General features: G+C 39.3%; 1 protein-coding gene across 13 annotated transcripts in view; it reads right to left on the reverse strand.

Moving 5' to 3' along the window:
- LOC107101589 (protein shisa-6 homolog) overlaps nucleotides 1-19,739 on the reverse strand; it is a 98,954-nt gene extending 79,215 nt beyond the window's left edge. For all 13 annotated transcript variants that reach the window (XM_015400570.1, XM_015400569.1, XM_015400562.1 and 10 more), the window contains exons 1-4: nucleotides 19,634-19,739; nucleotides 18,431-19,309; nucleotides 17,064-17,224; nucleotides 4,769-4,870 (exon numbers count right to left, since the gene is read on the reverse strand). In XM_015400570.1, the coding sequence (XP_015256056.1) occupies nucleotides 4,769-4,870; nucleotides 17,064-17,224; nucleotides 18,431-18,954 (787 nt within the window). In that variant the 5' untranslated portion in view covers nucleotides 18,955-19,309; nucleotides 19,634-19,739. The remainder of the gene's footprint in view (nucleotides 1-4,768; nucleotides 4,871-17,063; nucleotides 17,225-18,430; nucleotides 19,310-19,633) is intronic.
- Between the last annotated feature and the right edge of the window lie 1,929 nt (nucleotides 19,740-21,668).

The raw sequence follows: 21,668 nt of genomic DNA on the forward strand, positions 1-21,668 counted from the left end.
TTATGAATTTAATTTATTGCAAGGGGTATGCAAGTGATCCAAAAAAGCTAACTTGCCCTATAAAGGTTTAAGGGGATTTTATTTATCTCACAAAATATCAATAAAATAAGATAAAATTAAAGAAAAACTGGTAGAGCACATTGGGTATGAAATGATTTATGAATGTTGAATATCCTAATAATAGCAGGGCTTCTATCCTTTTAGGAAGAACTTGGATTATAAAGAGCTAAACCAGAGTTAATTCAATCATTCTAAAATAAATAAAAGCTTAACTTAAGCATTGGGAAAAAAAAACTTTTATGGAGCATATTCATTGAATTCCAACAACAAAACAAGTCAATAATAGCAAACATATTTAAAAGACTAATTCCAAACCATAACTGTAGCTCATATCTTTTTTAAATCATCAGCTTTCAAAATGTTCAATACAATCCCAGTTTTGATACTTTCATTCAGGCCTATTGCACACATTATTGTGTGTCTCTAATTTTTTCAACATTATTGCTTCTACATAAGACGGCAGCGCAACAGAATTGCTAATTTCTGCACACATGATATATATTATTAAAAAAACAATCAGCAAATCATTCATACTAGTAGGTTGTTTATGTAAAATGATCCAGAGGCAACAAAGAAAGTACTACAAATGGGAAACATTATAACAGGAAATCAAAAACAGGAAGTCACAAAATTGAATATCTTGTGTCAGAAAATTATGTTTCCGTAAATTGGTTAGAGTGAAAGATTAAATCCTGTCTGTAATAAAAACCTGGAACCAAAACCAGCTAAGGTGAATAAAAACCATTATTTGGGAAAATGTGTAAAACCAATTATTCTTGGTCTGCTCAGAGCCTACAGCTGATCTTCAGCATCTAGCCATGATGTGCTCTGCCGCACAGATGTGAAGCATCCAGCTGCTCTGTCTCTAACCAACATCCACTGAACTCTCCTAACCCTCTTTACAGCCCAAAAGGAACCGCTCTGCAACATACAGACAAACTTTCCATAATTAACAATCAAACACACCTACTGCGTGTATAATTAGGCACGAGAACAGACGGCGAGCCAGAGGAACATATCTTGACTTCTAAACCTTGTTCAGTCAACGTGACAGAAAGCCTTCGTGCTAAAAAAGATAATAAAATAAATAAAAATATAAAAAAAGAAATCATAGAAACCTAGTAATGGACACAACATCTGTCTCTGGATGTATTTTTCCCATTGACTCTTCTGTGTATGCTGTTTTTTTTTTTTTTAGAGTTTTGTTTTTTAGCCAGAGCAAACTAAGCTGAGCAAACCTCATCAAAAAAACATGAAACTCTGTATTGTTTTTAATGCAGACAGAGTGTTTACACGCTGTTAACCTTAACGTGACTCATCTGAGTTCACATCAGCCCACGTCTTTACCTCAAAGGGCAATCATGTACAGCCAGAGGTACAGTTAATAGACTTTAATTTAAAATTTAAACCACATGGTTGCAACACATACAATCATCCTTGAATACAGAGAAATCAAAACAAATAAATCCAGAAATTGGTTTGGGTTTATGCTTAAAAATGTGGATAAGATAAAAAAAAATAAAAATAAAAACTTTAAGAAACACAAACCCCAAAAAATCTAGTGGTACTTAAAAAAAAATCCCTGCCCTTCTTCAATGGCATCTAATATCTGATATGCAGTTAACAAATATAAAGGAGAGGAAAGTAACTGAAGCATACTCATTGATGTCAACCATTCTACTGTAATGCCATTTATTGAGGATTTTTCTACAAACTTCCCATTCTGGTAGAGACTAGTAAAGCCCTAATCCAGAGTTACAAAATTAATTCACAATAAGCTAGTAAAAGTTAAGTCTTCCTCATATTTCTTACAGAGAAGTCAAAGGAATAGTCGGAAAAGTTGTTGAAGGGCAACAGACTATTGGTATAGAACTGAAATTATCAGATACAAATTTGTCATGAAACTGATACGGAGCAAACCTGCTAGAGTATAGCTCTAATTTTGTTGTCGCAAACAATATTTTTGGAGAAGCAATTATGCAACACATTCTCCACAAAACACATTATTAATAGGGAGATAGGGTGGTGGGAACAGTACTCGAGTTGAAAGGGGATGAGGGGGGAAGGCATCCCTCTTCTTAAGAAAATCTTAAAAATTATCCTCCTTCTTAAATGACCGTCCTCTGTGACATTTTATTACTGAATTGTAAAATTTCTACTATATATTAACAGTAATGGCAATAATATTGCCCTTTCAACATTTGGTGGGCTTTGGGTTTATGAGTAGCCTGAGCAAAATAAATAATACCAAAGAAGTGTCCTACCATGATTATCAAGCTGATCCCAGTGGGAAAATCGTCCTCTGCATTTTCCCTAACTATGCAGGGGCAGTGTTAGCCATACCAGTCCAAGGACTGACTGCAGTTCTACTGTACAGTGCCTTGGTCAAGGTCAAGGTCCGGCATACATCTGACATGTACAAACCATACCATGCATACCACTTTAGGTTAATAGATTATATTAGTTAGGCTATGTATCCTTCTTTCTGTTTAACAGCTAGACTACTGGGTGGGAACATTATGATCTAGCGCTGTCTTTCAGCTTAGACTACAGGTAGGAGAGTCTTAAAGAAACAGCACTTAATATTCTTTATAAAATCTGGGGATGAGAGGATGGTGGATTTTATGGGTGAAAATAATTCTAAACATAAACTAGAAATCTTTGTTCATTTTAGAGGATGATATTAAAGCAGCTAGACCATCTCCGCTCTTTTATCCCATTTTAATTTAAGTGAAAGAAGCAGAGATCAAACAGCAAAAAAGAGGCAAAGAGCCACCAGGATTTGTATGGAGGCTAAAAAAGTGCATCAATACAAAACATGTGACAAGATTCCCCAAACGGAAGATGCTATAAAATCCTTTTAAAATGTTTTTTCCTACCAATTTATATGGTGTTCGAATCTTTTTAGCTTCTTCATTTATTGGTACCAACATTGCTGTGTATTTCATATTAAATATCCTTTATTATAAACTTAAACTGAACTTGGTCAACACTCATTTCATTGCTGTAAGTGCAAGTCGGTTAACTTGACTACAGAGCACGCGGATAGCAAGGAGAAATATTTGTGGATATAGCTGAAACCAATCTGCATTAGATTAGAAAGAAGCTTGGATAAGCGGGGGAGGCATTCACAGAACTGTTTGTTTCATTCTATTGCCCCGAAGTGATTGTACAGTGCTGAAATGCTGTAGATACGGTAATTTCAAGATGCAACAATATCCGGACGGAAATTCAAAACAGAGTTTCCAATAATTTTAAAATGTAGTATGCAGTAACACCTGCCTTCAGGCACTGTGCAACCAATGATGCTGCCAAAAGAAAATACTGTTTAAAGAGTTCATGTATTTTACCAATTTTTCTTTCTTGTTTCTCTTTTTTTTATCGGGTGGGATCAGGAAACCAACCCAGTATCCCAATCTGTCATTTGTTTTTGCACCAGAGTAATCAAAAGCAAGAGGCTGCAAGAAAAACACAGACTTACCACAGATTTAGCAGCACAGATGCTGAAAGCTAAAGCACACCCCATACGGCTACAGGGAGTGTACTGCCAGCCGTGTGGGAGGCATGCTATTGTCATGTTTGCACAAGAGGGAAAATCTATTTAAACAAATTAGAACTGTAAATTTGCAAGATTCATGAAACCTAATAACTTTTTCCCGCATTGCTCATCTATTGCAGAGAAGCAGCGGCTGGTGGGGGGAGGGTGAGAGAAGGGAGTCGTGGTGCACAGCGACTAAACATCGCTGTGATTTCTTTTTTAATTCAAGCTCAACATGAATACCATAGTGGAACCCACCACCTTTGGGGATGAAAACAATCGAAGCAAAGAGCAAAAAGAAAAAGCTCATTTCAAGTCAACATAAATGCAATGTTTGCTCATTAAGAGTTAGCGTAGTGGAGAAACATCTTAGCCCCTGCAGTGTGACACCCTTGAAAACAAAGCTGCAACGCTTGGCGGAAGTGGATTCTGTTCAGCTGGTTGGACCTCCATTTATGGTTGCTAAAGCAACCCATAAATCAGAGCGGGTTAAAGCTGCTGGGATAAGGATGATGAACAGGAAATCAGCAGGTTCTAATGGTGATAAGGAGGAGCGCAGGTGTAATAATATACACAGCAGTGAAACTAAATTATATTTAAATCATGTAGACTTGCTACTAGAGCACTCATTTACAACACAGCAGTACAAGCATTCAATTAAATATTCAAAAGAAGTATCAGATGGAAGAGTTTGCATGCACCCATGCACTGCATCTGGTTTAGTGAATAAATAAATAAACAGAATAAATCACAAGATTTTAGCTGCATACTAATTAGTGTTCCCCCCCTTGGGAAAACGTTGCCCCCTGCACCACCCCCAACTAATAGCATGTGGTCATGATTGTGTGTATGAGTTTAAAGTCACCTTCTCCACCCCCTGCGTCACCCATCAGTGGAGGTTGGTGTGCTTTAGCTTGTGCTTAATTGCAAAAACGCAGAGGCAGAAGTCCATGAGAATTCCTTGGGGAGGGAAATTGAATCTGAAAACATTTCACCTTCATCAAGTGTCTTGTTGTTGATCACCGGTGTTGCAAGTGAAACATTAGAGGGAAATTAACATTCAGTGGGTATACAGTACAGCGCAGTGCTGGTAGATGAGTGGAGATCACCGGCGTGGAAGAAAAGAAGGAGTAAAAAGAGAAAAAAAAAAAAAAAACGGTGTTGCTTTACCTTTCTGATGGCCTCGACCAAGCGTCACAAAGCCAGACGAGATGAAGTTGTGTAGGTCGCCGCCTCCACTGCTCCGGATGCTTTCTTTTCCATAGTGGAGACCTGGTCATGCATGCCAAACCACCACACGTAATCATGGAGAAGCATTCAGACAGAGACACGTACACAAAAGATAAAAGCAGATAAATAATCTTAAAATAAGAGAAAATACCTAACTATAGTTGCATTTTCATTGTTAGAATCAGTCAAGAAAACTTGTTGTTGAATGAGGTTCAACAAATCTTTTGATGATCAGTTTCCTGTAAAAAAAAAAGTTGCAAATAAGCTTCTGTTTCAAGGTATTTTTTTTAAATAAATTAAAAAATGAAACCTCATAAACACTGGAAGCTGAAGAAGATACAACCACAGGACAACCTGAGATGGTGGAATAAAACTATTTGAAAGCGATATGTTTTCTTTTCAATATATATCTTTTATTTCATTTTATCAGACTAAAAGAAGATCACTGTCGTATAATTTGGTGTCCTGAATACACATTAGAAAAATTGGATGATGCACACTGTTACCAACATAGATAAACATAACACAAGCTTGGTCACTGATTGATATCACTTCCATTTCAAGGAAGCTTTTCTTATTCATGATATATTGACTTTATAACAAGTAACTATTTTCACTATTTCAGTGTTTGCTTAATTAGGTGAATAGTAGTGGGACTGAACATTAGTGAACATGTTATACCCACTGGAAGAGACAATGGGCTTATCACAATTACTTTAGAATCACTAAGATTCACAGATAATCAGAATTAACAGCTTTTTTTAATCAGTGCATTATAAAGTTTTAAGAGTAAAAATACTTTTCAGGTGAGAAGGTGATGACTAAAAGTATCTCATACCAATTTCCATTAAAAGCCTGTCACCATAGTTAGACTGGGTTAGCTGGAATGGGTGCTCGTAATGCATTCCATTCCCATGTCGTCATTTTACAATTTCTAATTTACATTGAACTGATCAGTACATCAAAGGACATTCATTTAGGTCAAGGGGTCATTTTATTGAATTAGGTAAGCAAAAAAATGAGCATGAACTAACTTTTCAGTTGATACCAATAAGACAAAAATGCTTTTCAATGAAGTTTCATTCATTTATAGCTGCAGTTTTATTCTTCTTCACCCCAGATCTGTAATAAATGCATCTTTGAACATCATCTCTACCATTTTAATATAAACCAGGATATTAAACCCATCGTTCCACGTAATTATTGAACGTAGCAATGTTTGTGGAGACTGAGAAAGCAGCTTTAACAGTTCAAGTTTTTTACCAGAGACCTGTTGAAAACTGTCAAATATTTGACTCTTTCCACTTTTTTACCTGTTCAAAGATATCAAAAAAAGGAGAATTTCTCCATGGTGTCATTTTTATTTGACATAAATAAAGGAGGAATGGCAGATATGTGAACCATACAGACAAGCATTGTGGACTGATACAGACTGAAAAAAAAAAAAAAAGCAATATATTTTCACCGCCCACATACCAATGCACTTTGAACTCAATCACACCTCTCAGCACATTGCTTTTATGGCTGCAGATAGAGTATCTGCTGGGGTTATTTTTCCCATTCAATCATACAAGCAATTTTGTGTCTGACACAAACACATGCTATTATGCTTTCCCTTTGTCACCTTTGTCACTGATTGGCCTCCCTGCAACCAAATGTGACAACCCCTCAATCTGAAAGACCCCCTCAAGAGCAGTCAGCCCCGTCGTTCAGTCAACCCGCTCCCATCTTCAGCTCATTAAGTTGAGGTGGCTGAAGAGCCTTTAGGGCAATTGCCACACATTATGAATTTATTGTCTCTGGTACAAAAAGAAAGAAAATCGTGAATTCATATGCCTGCTAGACCATAGCTAGGGGAGGCTGAGAATTCCTAAGGTAATAATTCTTTAATCAGTCTTTAATAGACACTTACACTTCTGAATTACCTCCAGGAGAAGATAGATTTGAACATTTATAAAACTACATCTTTAATGGGTCTGAAAGAGTTTCTGGGTTGCTAAAACTGGGCATGGTGTCTTATCACAGCAAGGTGGAGAGAATTTCAATATATTTTTAAGAGGAATATCAGAGGGAAAATTTGGATGCTGTTAGGATGGACAAAAATCTTCAGTTATGTAGACTTTGTCCCTTACTCTAAGAAGATTTCAGATGTATTTTTATGTGATTTTAACAAAAAACTTAAATGATTTCTCTGTTAATCCAACTCATGCCCTCTTGTGTTAATGATGGTGTATTACAGTAAGTCCACTTTAGTTCATAATTAACCATATACTGCAAAGAGGTGCTGATAAATCCCTGTGTTTGCACCTGAAGCCCACTTCTCACGAACATGTATTCACTCACAGGGCCAAAGGTCCATCTGCATAATAAGGGGTAATAACGAGATGAACGCCAGACGACAATTAGCTTGGGTCTTTGAGATGCTGGGGTTTAACACAGGTGCACTCTGGGAGTAGCCTCAATTAAATATGCTGATGGAGTCAGCACGGAGATGATAGTTATAATGCTGGGTTGAAGATCATCTGGCCAATCAGGAGCTGAAGAGGTCACAGTCAGCACAGTGGAGATGTTAAAGCACGATTAATTGGCGAGAAAGTTGTGGGAAGAAGAAGGGGGAGGTGATATTGCACATGTGAAGCAGGACAAGAGAACTCTGGGAATATAATATTAAAAGACTAATTATTGGCTGTTCATGTATTGTCAGGGTATATAGAAGTGTAAATCTTCCAAATTTTTGGTTGGAAAACAAAGTATAATGATGCAACTGAAATTAATATCTAAACACTGCAAAAAAATTAATCACTGCAAAACTTTTTTTTTTTTTTTCTTTCATTTTTATTTTATTAAACTGGGCAGGTACCGGTAAGTGAATCACTTAACATTTAAGCCTGTCACAGCCTGGAACGGTGTCCCTCATGGGGGTGGGTCTGGGGCTAGACCTGGGCTACACTGCTGCTCTCCTCCCTTTAGTGGGGTCCGATCTCAGCCCCCCGATCACAGCCCCAGCTCAACCTGCCTGTCACCTTCCCACACTGGGGGGTCGGGGATCTCCTCCTGGGTCTGTGGGCCTGTTGCCCTTAAGGGGATTGGCCCCTAGACTTGGGAGAAGAGTACATATGTGGAGTGTAAGAATATGCAGTGTCTGTCCCTGTGTGCTTCTTCGTTGAGTGCTTGTATATGTACATATGGGAGTATGGGTGGGATTGTGTGAATGTAACTGGATGAATGGGATTTTTTGTCTTTGTCTATTTTCCAGGTTGATTGTTTGCCTCTCCTCCCATCTACTGGATCATCTTAGTGCCCAGGTATGAACAGGTCCTGCCTCCTTCCCCTTCTTATGCTCCCCGCCGAGGAGAGGTGCCCGTGTCTGCTGGGATGCTGATGATTCTCTAGGTTCGGGGCTGGGTACTTCATTGGGTGCTGTCTCATTCCTGGTTGCAGCCATGCCTGTGGGGTCCCCATTAGGGGGAGGTACAACCCAGTTTGGCCCCTCTGGGGTCATGCTATGGGTGCTCTCATCTTTCCCTTCTCTGGTTTGCACCGCCCTGAATGATGTTGTATAATCACCATAGGTTTTGCGTTCGATTGATATCTAAGGGATACCCACTGCTCTTGATTTTTTTTTTATTTTTTTATTTTTTTAATGTTTCCTTTGTTTGTCTGTTGTGTTCTTTTTGCTGTTGTCACGTTCTCTGTTTTCTGTTCCTCTCGTCTCATACAGGTTGGGAGGTTACTTCTAGAAGATACTGTATATCTTGTCTATTTTTGCTATTTTTCATGCACACTTTCGTGTCCCTATTTTTTCTCATTCAATTGAATGATGTATAATTATCTTTTTTTAAAGGTAAAATGACTCATTCCATCGTCATATCATCTTCTTTTTCTATTCAAATGAAGGGTAAAAAGTAACATTCATTCAAAATGGCCCTTCCCAGTCAAACAGCAGCGGAATGGCAGCCCACTTCCCTGCAGCTTCCAGCAAAATCCCCTCCAACTTCCAGCCACTGGCCTTCTCCTGGACATGCATAACTTTTTACTCTGACTCCACCCTTTCACTGAATTACAGGGTCTGACCAGGAGAGGATGCCTTTCTTTATATCCTAATGTCAACAAATCATGACAAAAAGAATATTTTAGCACAAAGGTTGATGTTTAAAAAGGAATTGTAGGGGACCAGCCAAGGATCAGCCAAGGGCCCATCAAGGAAAGTGGGAAAATTTTGAATGGCTACTACTGTATAAGCTAGTTTTAAGAAATGTTTACTCATTTCTAGATTGTTTTTCGAGTGATTTTGGAATCTAACATCATCAAACATAACCTTAAATTCCAGCATGACTTTCTTGGATTTAAAAAACTTTTTTTTCACACAATTTAAAAACAGCCTCAGGAATTTCTAATAGTTTTCCTGATCTTTCAGACATGTTAAAATGTTGCACAAAAACCAGAGGTTATTTGGCAATTTTCTCATCATGGAATGTTTTTATTATGAATATGCTGGATTACTTTTAATCTGTGGAGCCTTATGGACGAATGGAGTATAAACAATTGACAACAAACAATTAAAACGGCTTCTGGATGCCTTCCAAGGTATGTTGTTGTGGCTGCTTTGTCATGTTTACATTTTGACATGCTGCTATATCTGTGTTAAAGCTACAGTGTGTAATAATTACAGGGATATACAGTCAGAAATGTAATATATTATACATAACTATGTTATTTATCATCATCTACGAGCTCAGCCTCTTAACCTTAATATTTGCGTTGCCTTAGAATTTGTTATTTATAATTACATAGGAGCGGGTCTCGCAGCCATGGAGGCAGACATCTTTGCGCTACGGCAGCGCAGAGCCAACAAACTAGCGATTGCGAGATCGCCAAAATGTCACAAAGGGACTACGGCAAGTTGAGAGAGATGAACTGAGACGGTACTGAACAATAGATGGCATGTATGTAAACAAACCTCATCACTTGAGAAGGTAGGTGATGCGGACGTCGTGGAAGACATTTTGTCCCGTAACGCTCGCCGTACTGTTGGGGGGGAGACGCGGTGCATGTTGCTGCAGTCTGCAGTCTGGACGTTAGATGTCGCTAAAAGTTACACACTGTAGCTTTAATTGTGCGTTAGTTCTCACTGTGTCCATAAATGAACTTGGTGGTTGAATTTTGGAGAATCTAAGCTTTCCAACAATGTCTAACAAGTCTATATTGGTAAACATTTACCCGTGTAATTTTCATGCGTTCTGAAATGTTAGTTGTAAATGCTTTGAAACGGTTCACCAGCGAGGGTTTTGAGAGGTTAAGAGAATAACAGCAGATAAAAGTAGGGTTATCCCTTTGCATTGATTGTAGCAGTAAGTATCATCACTGAGGAGAAAACTCCCAAAGTTTACAAACTGCCCTAAGAGTTGAAGTTTGATGTTTTATACCAAATTAATTTCCCTTGAGAAATTTGCATAACTGTGAGCTCTCTAGCTCAAGGTGACACTTATTCTGTTCATCTTAATCATAAAAAAATAACCCCCTATTAAATTATATCATTGGTAGTACTTGCAGTGTATGCATTATATTATATTAAATGTCAGTCCTTATTTGTACAAAGCCTGTAGAGACATACCCCAAAAGACATTTAGATATATGGCTCTGGATGGCACAATCTTCTGATTTTCATTTGCAAAATATACTTCAACTATAGATCTTTTTCTTTCCTTCATCATTATCATACAATATTTTATGTTGGCCTATCACATACAGCTCTTATAAAATACATATTAATTTGTAGTTGCATTTGAAAACATTCAAGGGCTGAACATTGTGTTGGAAGGCACTGTAAGGAAGAACTGTGTTGCTTTAAAATGATCTGAAGGGCATGTCAAAGTAACTTAAACAGCTGAAATGATTATTCAGTCATGAAGACCTCTCATTGTCCACAGCTGACCTTTAAGCTGCAAAGTTTTCCTACCTCAAACAAAATTAACTGACCACTCCAAACCCCAGGGTGCTGCACACCGTTGGTACTGAGGCAGATATAGACAGCTCTCAGCAGCCATGGGGGTACGCACTCTAACATTGTGATTCTGCTTACTCTTATACTTGTGATGCAGGGAACATAGCCTCATAACTCATAATCCAATTTGCCTTTTTTTTGCCGAACTGCTCAACGAGAGTGATTGTTTTCCTTTTCTTGTCGTTAAGCAAAGCAAGACAGAGGAGAACAGCGACTGTAAGCGCTACCTGGAAACCATATTTCATCATTCTGTGCATTAGGAAAATGTCAGAGAGGAAACCAAGCACTGTATTTTTTTGTTGTTGTTGTTTTTTTTGGTTTAGATTTTTTTAAATGGAAAAAAATAAAAGCAAATCTACATCTGCACAATGCTGCAAATAAATCTACTTCATCTGAGGAGAGCCGTGAGCTAAACAGCATTACTCAGTGAGTGGTTATTGTTTACTTTAACCAAAGGGGAAACCACTGCTAAGTTATCTGCTCCTCCCTCTCAAGGTCTGCTTCTTGTTGTGGCTGCAGGGTGCTCTGTGTTTAAACCCTGACCTAAAACAGGATCTGAGCCTGAAAACAAAGCAGAGGGGATTTGAATAAAAATAGCTGCACTTTGCAGACTGGTATCGTATTATGCTGTCTACAGTCTTTTTTTTTTTTTTTCCTAAAGGGCCTAGTTTTTGAAAGGAATTTGTAGTTCTGAAAAATGCAAGGAAGTGTGTCGCTAAGGGTACTATGTCACACAAGACCTTGGATTAAATAAAATTAAAAAAAACAGCCCATATTTTTAGATGTGAGCCTTCAAAAAATCCTGAGGACAAGAAAGAAAAGAAAATACTTTGGTAAGGATGTGATTACCGCTAAGAGCGACAAAGCATCATCACATAGTGACGATCAAAGGAAAAATGGTTGTTATTCCAGCTCCAAACAGAAGCCGATTGGATCCTCCTGGGCCCTTTAGCCACTTGCTTTATGAGTTCTCTCCACCTGATTTAAAAGCGTCTCGAAAAAAGCCTCTGGATGTGAAGTGCCAAACTCATCAGTGATGACTCCATCTGAGGACCCTCTTCTTAAGAGGCCCGCCTCTTCTCTGTGTGCCAAATGCCCATTTAGCCGCACATGAATATGCATTTTCTATGAGAGCAAGTGTGTACAGTGGGGCTTCCAATTATTATGCACACATTAGGCGCACTCTCGCCTGTGCTGTCACTGCCTTTCATGTCCATGCCCTGTCAGGACTGCTGGGATCTCTGACATGGGGTGGGTGGGTGGGGGGTTGGAATTGCTGTTAGCTGTCGCAAGCAGGCAGAATTCCCCGGGCCAAGCAAAGCCACAGATAGATGAATTCGGCGATGCCTGACCTTTACTGACTATAAATACAGGCAAGGTTGACCAAAAGGCAGCCTGCCACATGCAGCTCCCTGTCCAAGGCTGCCTGGAGAATATTAGGAAGAGACTAATGTGGCAACTGAACGGACGATGAAACTACGTGAATAATTGCGTAGTCACAGCAGAGCTGTATAAGAAAACTCCAATCCAAGCATTTGACCGCTGCCATGTTGCACAAACCAACTGGAAATGCCACACAGGCTGTATCAGGTGCTGAGATGTAAATCCAGCTCTGTCGTAACTGTCAGAGAAAAAGACATTTTGCTTTGACATCCTTTTTTTTATAATGTTCTAAAAACTGTTAGGGGATGCCTTTTTTATAAAATGCAACATTTTATTTGGTGTTGTTGTGCTGTTGCTGTGTCTTTTTATGCCACCCTCAATGACTGAGATGCATCATAAAAAAATCGACCACATCAAATATTTCCACATGCTGTAGTTTGACTTTTTAAATCCTATAACATTTTTAGTTTGGACACTGTTATTTTCTCTAACCTGTGACAGTGTAAGTTACATCCTGGGTAATATATGAAAAGGTCAAGGCTGAAGTACACCATTTATCTATCTTCTGGCTCATATCTGTCAGGGCTGTTGCCTATCTCCAGCACTCTATGTGCTAAAGGCGGGGTAGACTCTGGACAGGTTGTCAGTCCATATAGACATACAACCAAATATACACACACCTCTAAGGGGCAATTTAGAGACAACCAATCAACGTAGTCGTCAGAGTTTAGTACCTAAAGAGAACCTACCCATGTGAAGAAAAAATAAAACTCCATGCAGAAAGACCCGAGGCTGGAATTCAAAGCTGCAAGGCAACTACTGTGCATCACAATGCAGCCTGGCTTAAAGTGCACCCTAAACAAAAGACTTTGACAGTTATGTCCAAAGGCAGAGCACCCATAATAAATCTGGATGTAATGGTAGACATGCTTATCAGCTATGGATGTATAAAAGCGATGTGACGTATCCATCATACAAAAAGAGAGGTGCCATCACAAGTCAAAATAATATGTTATGAGTCAGTTACCAGAGCATCTGACGTCAGGCTATTAAGTGAAGGTCACCAAACTCAGAGAATGGCTCACAGATACATTAAATGGACTTGGTAGGTTTATAGGGGTCATACTAGAGGTAGACTGGTCGTATTATGGATATTCATCTGGCTGACTTTTTGGAAACAGTGAGGATATCACATGTGGACATCCAGGGGAAACCGTTGTTACCAAATCTGCTTTTTCGAAATTTGTAGCAAAGCCAGACTCAGATAAGCTCCGAGCTTCTTAAAAAGAGAAAACGTACAGTAGGGGAATGGCGGCCTAATGGTTAGGGCACAGAGCTTGGAATCCTGAGGTTCTGAGTTCAAGCCTCACTCCCACAGCCTGCCACTCTGGGTCTCTGAGCAAGACCCTTAACCCCACGATGGCAGCCCACTGCTCCCCGACGGGATGGGTTAAATGCAGAGGTATATTTCTCAAATGTGAAATCAATAAAGTTCAATTATTATTATTCATATATAATTTTTGTGCAGTGGTGGAGGCATCTGTGTAGAATTAACTGTGTGCTTAAGTGTTTTTTTATTTTAATCTAAATCAAGATTAAAACAGTTTTAAATTTAGATCATAATTAAATTGATATTGACACGCTATCATAAAAATGAGTGAATATGTGCATATCATTGTTATTTTTTTCTACATCTGACATGCTTAGTGTTTCAGGCTGTTTTATGCTGTAGTGTATATTTAGAGACTTGAAAGTACTTCTTATTCAGACATTAAACTGGCATCAAGATGCATTAAGTATTTACCTTCTTCAATACACTAAAGTGTTACTGTTGCTCTAGTTTTAGTATATTCAGATCAACCCCAGATATCAGCTCAGGTGTCTTATCGGTGCTCTTTTATTCCTCTCTAAGCTTCAGCGTACGGCTACCATTGTAGGAGAAATGCACTGGTCATTGAGTTTTATCACAAAAAAAAAGCCATGTTTCTTAACTATAAGATTAAGTTCAAGTTCAATTTTATTGATTCCTCAGGGAAATCTGATGTACAGCAGGAATCACAGCCGCATATTATCAAAAAACACTCTCTTGACATAACAAAGCAGGATTTAGCAAAGATACGCCAACAACAAAAACATAATACTACTTTTAGATAATTTAGTCAACAAGTCAGTAACTAGAACTACACTGATAAAGTAATGAGCTAAATTATGCATTGTAGATTAACGGGTAGCAAACACAACCGGGTTAGGAAGTAAGTTGGGTGTAAATATCATTATATCTAAACCCCCGCCACTCCACCTCAACCCTCCAACCTTCTAAAAATTGTAGCACATTGTGGCGGCCATCTTTCCCTTTCCGACAAAGTCAGAGCCAACTGTTAGGAAATCTTTCCACACATAGTGACATTGTAACAGCTTCTGAGGTAATGTTTTTCTTATGGTAAATAGTTGTTTCCATCTATTTAATAAAAGCAGTGGGATAATGTCATACACTTGACCTCATAGCATTTCCACCATGATGCCATTACTCAAGGTTATCATACTGTAAGCAGAGTGGGACTTCTCTTTACTCAGATGGGTGTAAGGAACACTGAGGTGATTTTGGTTTGCAAATATCTTTGATTTTGACTTACAAACAGATTTAACATACAGATTTAACATTAGAAATGTATTGTGCCATCCATTTTCCCCATCTTTCTCTTCAAAAAGCCTCAGGTTATCCTGCATTCCATGCCAGCTGTTATGCACCAGGTCAAAACATTTTCATTGTTGAATTTTTGTTTCATTATTAACAGATTTTTACCCTCTGCAGAGTGCATGTGAGTGTACTTCTGAAATTAATGAGCTAATAATAATAGCCTATTTGCAAATTTGAGTTTTATGTCATATGACATTTGTATGGCTGGGTTCATTTTTATTCCTGTTGCAGGACAGAAATGTTGTCATTACCTGCATCATCAATCATAATAGCTGCTCTTCCATAAGAAAACCCAGCAGAGAAAAGTTGCCCACATAAGCAGCAGTTCTGAGCATTAGTCTCAGTGGTGTAACACGGAGCTCAAGGTTTATTAGGCTGATTCTCAAGCTCAAGCAACCTTGAAAAAGTTAACTATCTCAATGACAATCTTTCCTGTGAACTGAACCAATATCTTTATCAACAACAACTGTGAGAACTACATCTATCCAATCTATAGAAATTTACACAGAATAGCAAAGCTTTAAAAGAAATCAGAAGCATATTTGTAGAGCAATGGGGCTCACCACTCAGGGAAACCTGAATCCTGGGGCAGCAATACCACAGTAAGCTGTTTCTTTTTCTATTGCATACCTCCAAGCTCAGCCAGTAAGGATTAAGTGCTGCTTAGTTTGAGTGATGGACATTGGTGGCATTTGATTTAAGAATTCAGATTCAGGTGTGTGGTTAATGGGTCTTTTTGAAAAAAAAAGAAAAGAATGAATATTAGTTTTTTATTTTGATAATAATCTAAAATGCTTAGATTGTTTATGCATTGTTATCTACTGAGAGGAAATCTTTGAAATCACAGAGCTGCCACTGCAACTAGTTAAACAGGAAATCTGCATTGTAAATAAACAATCAAACCAGCAGATTGGAGCTGTCATTGATGTCAGACATGTATCTCAGGGAACTGTCAAATATGAGGCAGAATGAATTTATTGCAAAATGCAAACTAATCATCATCAGTCGGCTTACTTTAACAGCTGTAAAATCAGCCCCTCTAGTCTTCCTCATTCTGCACATTGAAGCCTCACGCATTCCTGTTTCTCTTTCCATCTCACCGGCTGCTTTGTAATATCTCATTATTTTCCATCTGTGTGTTTGCCTCTCTTCATCTGATAACACCTGCCTCGCCTAAGAACCTACCGCCTCCGCCGTCTATGACGACTGGCTTCCTGGACCTTGTGTGTTCCCCATACTGAGTTCTTTTTTTCAGGGGGGGGGGGGGCATTTTAGCGATTGATGCTCCCTGTCTGCTCTCAGAATTGCGAGGTTAAATCACGCCGAGCAGCCTGGCTCCGACTCACTCAGTGACTGAGTGAGAGAGCTCGTCACTTCCAGCCTGTCAGAGTCTGCGAAGCCCTCACTACCCTGCCAGCCTGTCATTATCTCCACTAACGGGGCCCCTTCGTTTTCTTCACCCCCTCTCCGCTGCTCTCTCGCTTCGCGCTTCTCTTTCGCTCTAATCGGATGATTACAGGATGTTTCCGTCAGAATTCAACTTTTGAAAAGGTGAGAAAAGTTTCTAATGCAGGCACATAAACTACAAAGAGACAATAAACATGCTTTAAAGTAAAAGATGTGAAATGAGAAGGCCACGTACAAACTTCTGAAATCTGTTATATCACATTACCAGATTTATCTGTGGGAAGCTTCAGCATTTTCATAAAAAAGTATAAATTCACTGAAAAAAATCGGCAGATGACCAGAATCCGATGATTTTCTACTTGATCAACCAGTTGAAAATTCTAGCTCATATCTTTTCTAATCAGTGAATTTCTCCCCAAAAAGCAGAACAGAACGCAGGACTATATGTTGTTATACCCTTGTGCGCTTTTAATCTCTTTCTTCATTTGGAAATGGTGGATCTGAAATTGATTAGTCTTTTACAAATCTCAGTATTAAGGTGAGGATCTACATTCCCTGGGGAATACACATAAAACGAGTTGTTTATAGTTCCAAATGTTAGTTTGCTAATTACCAACTTCACCTTTCTATGTTCTTTAACAGAAAATCCAGTTTGCTAAAAAGCAACTCAAACCTTTAAAAAACTGGAGATCAGAAATTGGCTGCAAATGTTTGACTGATGCATCTGGAGAGTTAGCTCTTACCGTGGTTGGATTTGGAGGCATGTACAGGGGTGTAGTGGTTCTTGGACGAGGTTCTGACTGGCGTGTTATCTTTTGGTGAGCCGTTCATCGCTGCAAAATTCTCACAGTCATATTGGGAAATAGGGATCGGCCCCTGCTGCCTCAGAATATCTGCAAGGGCCCTGGAAAATGCAACACAAGAGCAACTGTTACTCACAGCACAAAAAAATAAATAAAGGTTTGTGTGCTTCAAAACGGCTCTGCTAAAATTACTTCTGTCTTTCTTTTTCCGTACAACTGGGGACGTTGTGATAGTTAATTTGCGAGAGGAATAAACACGGGATGTGCACACATCTCGACTAATTGGGTTGAATTTGGATGTTTTTCAGACGGCACCAGGTGCATATGGAGGGCTGAAGCCCTCAAGGGGGGGGGGGTGCTGGGAGGAAACGGAGAGAGAAGCAATCATGATGAAAGAAAGTTTAAAAAAAACTGTTTGTTTGCTTGTTCTGGCATGGCTTTTGGAATAGAGGGGGTGAAAAAAGAAGGAAATCTAATTACATTTGCAGAGCTGCAGCTCAAAGCTTTTGTACAACAAATGTATGAGCAGTGTAACCTTTGCTTTTAAATTAATACTTCACCTCCTCTTCCCCTTTCATGTCTGCAATCTTTCTCCTGCACTCTATTGAATGTGCAGCAGCGCATGCATGCCGCACGCCCTTGATGCATCCCTTAACGTTAACACTATCCATTATTCACAGGATAAAGGCTGCTCAGGTGTTGAATAATGCATCCAATAAAAACTGTTCAGTGTCAGCGTTGTTTTTGGATCTCGGCACAACATACGAGAGGAGGCGTGAACCAGCCACTCAGTGTTCATCACGTTGAGCGGTCATGTCAAGATGCACCCATGAACTCATCAGACAGAGGGCGGAGGCAGTGGGGGTGGAGATTTAGAGCTGGGTGCTGAGGAATGATGTTTGAATACTGACCGCTCTGACTTATCTGCCACACAAGTTAAGTACCTGAGGTAGTGTGAGATAGTTGCAGGGTGAAAAAGGAAGGTAAGGCGTTAATTCCTCAGCAACACACACTTCCATCAGCCTGTGACAGCTCTTTTTCTTTTCCTGTTCAATTATTTCAGGCTTTTGCTTCTTTGGGATTTAATGTCTGCAGCAAGAGTTTAGAAATGTGGCGGTGGCGACAGATAACAATCGCCTTATCAAAAGTTTAACCGTCAGCCTCATTTGTGCATTCCCAATGTAGTCTTCCATTAAATATGACCTTTGATCTCCTTGCAGATAGATTTATAATTAGAGAAATGTTTAAAGTGATGTTTCTGATTCCTTAATAAAGGATAAAGAAGAAGATGGATTTCTCAGACTCACCTGTGTATGTTCATTTCCTGAGGTGGCTCTGTAGCTTTGTCATAAGCCACTTTCACCGACACCCCCAGGACTATGATGAAGGCTATGACCCCGCAGGTGATGTAGACCGCTGTGTTCGTCGGATCCATGATATCTCCATACTGGCTGGTCGGGATGGGCGTTGGGGCAACCGTCTGCACCCACGGTGGCTTCTTGTCATTCTTGCAGAGCTTTTGCTCCAGTCGGTCCTTCATGTACTCGCAACAGAAGCGCAGGTAGCAAGTCCCGCAGCAGTAACGGTGGTTCGTGTTGTTGCACTCGAACATCTTGTCATACTGACCACTCACGTCAAAGTAGCCAAGGCAGGTGTCGTGGTCTCTTGCGGGCGCTGGCTGTGGGGTCTTCTCAGGAACGACCGTGGGGACCACTGTGGCTTTGGGGGCCTTCCTAGGCACCTGTTTGGGCTTTTTACCAGCCGTGGCTGCACTCAGGACGCAGAGGGGGTCCAGATATATAATCAGCAAGAGAATGTGTTTTATCCCCATGGCAAATGACACACTAAAGTACTTTATGTAGGCAAAAAAAACACTTTTTAACTTTGGTTTAACATAAAAAAGGATTAATTAGATTCTTGCACTGTTCACACAGTTTCTTGTGAAATCATTTTGAAAAGCTGGACGCAGATGGTCTTCAAGGGCATTCTCAGCTTTTTTTCACTCAGTGAATAATCTAAAGCCCATTGCGAGGGATTGGAGAGCGCTGACAACAGAACGCCACGTCCCGATGGGGACAGGGGGCTGTGGGAAGCCCGGGCTCCGAGCTCTCCTCCTGCTGAGCTGCGGCGTGTCTCTGTCCAAGGTGCTGAAAGCCGGAGATCCAGCCACTAAAGTCAAACTCAAACTGGGAGGGAAATAAATACACTTAATTATTTAATTCGGGATTACATCACATAACTAAAAGCTCGTTAATTAATAAACATGCTTCTATTTGAGCCTATATAACTAAGTAGTTTTGCGGATGTTGGTTAACTGCTTGTTTTTTTTTCCAACTAAACAACATGACACCCACACAGAGCAAAACGACCGAACACATTGATGCTGTTTCAGGGTACTTTAGTCTGTAGCCACAGCGCAAAACTAAACAAGATAATATAAGTATAAGTTTTGTTTAGCTGGTACTTTTAAAGCCCTGTTTTCAGAGTCGGGAGGATAAAAAGCAGCCTACCTCTGATTGGATCCCCGCTGGGGACTCGCTCCCTCTCTGGGTCTCCGAAAATGAGGAGCAGATCAGAGCTCCGAGCAGCTCTGTCACTCTCTCTCCCGTCTCTCCGCACTTCTTCCCTTCTCCCTCCCTCCCTCCCTCTCTTACATCACTTCAGTGCTGGCGTCAGAACTCAGCCAAGTATCGGTAAATTGCGCCTCCCTCTCTGCCTCCCTCCTCCGCCTCTTGCTTCATAAAAGTAAGACCCGTTTATTGGCATCAGCACGTCTAAATTAAACGGCGGTTCGCAGGTCTCTGTTTTCAGTACACGGTGGGCACTCTACTCACACGTTGTACTTGTTTATTTCCCCACACAGTCTTTCTGGCAGATTCATATTCCATATAATTACGGAAAATTCAGTTTGCATTTGGGAGTTGAAAGTTCCGATTATAAAGCGGAAAAATACAATGAAATACCCAATAAAACCACAATTTTATGATCTATCATGATTACAGATCTTCTAAAAGCAGAAAAAGTTGGAGGAGAAAATCATTTGCATTTCATCAGCACCCTAACATCAGTTGTTAATCATCTTGTTTTATTTAATTTGTATAAAATTCTATTGTTATTTAATTAGTCCAGACACATAACGGAATAGCATATCCCACTTCTTTTGCAACTTTTTACATTAACATTGTTCATACTCGGTTATGTTTTCACTGGAAAATAACAACTTTAAAATTTCATTTTAAAAATTAAAGTAGACTTTCTGCAAATTTCAACTCTGAAATCTTGAAAATGCAACAAAGGAAAATTAAGTTAAAATCCAATATGGCTGCACGTCTTTGGAATATAGTTATAGCTGCAGAAATAAGCAGTTTTCTGCTCATATGTTTGCAAGTGCTATTTATGGTGCTACAAACTATTCTCCTATTGTCAATTATCTAGTTTTCATATTTGTGTGAGGATGTTAAACTGGAGGGTAGTATATTGTTACATGCATTGCTAACTAAAGTGTTACTATGAAGAGTAAATAGAATATTCCACATGCTTTCCAAGTAATACATAGAACATCAGTGCTTTACGATTTTCCTTGGACGTTTGTATATTTGCAGTTCTCATGACTAAAATCAAAAGAGTTGGAATGTTATCTTAAAATAATTAGAGCCCTCCACCCAATTGCCCACCTTAATATCCTATATGTACCTGAAGCTCACATATAAAACTTATTGAAAATGTTCCTAAATTTACATACATTGTTTAATTTATCTAATTTAACTTTTCAATTGTTATTGTGTGTTTTTTACTACATAAAGTCAGGTGAAATGTTTTATGAAGCTTGTTTTCATAACAGAGGAGCATACATGAATCATAAGACAAAAATTAGACAAAAAAACCTTAATTCAGCCTCACCTGTCATCCAATCACCCTTTGATGCTCCTTGGCCCTGGCAAAGCCTCCAACATTACCAATGGTCATCTAGAACTCTGCTTTGAAAGATAGAATTCCTCCAATGAATTGCTGATGCTGATGCACCAAGCTGCAAATCTCCTTCACCCCATCTTTACCATCATCCCAATTGTCATCTGACTTCCTTCCTCTGTCAGCCTCCATTCCACCATTAGGCCCCTGGGAGGAAGATGTACCTACCATAATCTATCTGCTAAGTCATAACGTCATAACTCTCTATGCTTATGCTTATATCTTCCACCTGGGTCTGAGCGCCAAAGGCTATATTTCTCATTTAAATAAAACTCTCTAATTTTCGCCTATTCTGGGTGAGTCTTCGCAGGTTGACATGCAACATATCTTTTATTTTTATTTTAACCTGTGGCATTTTAATGTACCATCAAATTAGACTTAAAATAATAATCTAAAAGCCCCCTGAATTCCGATATTTTACAATTAAACCCTACAAGCTCCAACCCACACCTGTATGGGCTCCAGCACATACAAAACTTTATTTTATGGTATGGTATGGTATGGTATGGTATGGTATGGTATGGTATGGTATGGTATGGTATGGTATGGTATGGTATGGTATGGTATGGTATGGTA

Source organism: Cyprinodon variegatus, unplaced genomic scaffold (assembly GCF_000732505.1).
Source record: "Cyprinodon variegatus isolate N-32 unplaced genomic scaffold, C_variegatus-1.0 Scaffold1118, whole genome shotgun sequence".
Classification (NCBI taxonomy): Eukaryota; Metazoa; Chordata; class Actinopteri; order Cyprinodontiformes; family Cyprinodontidae; genus Cyprinodon; species Cyprinodon variegatus.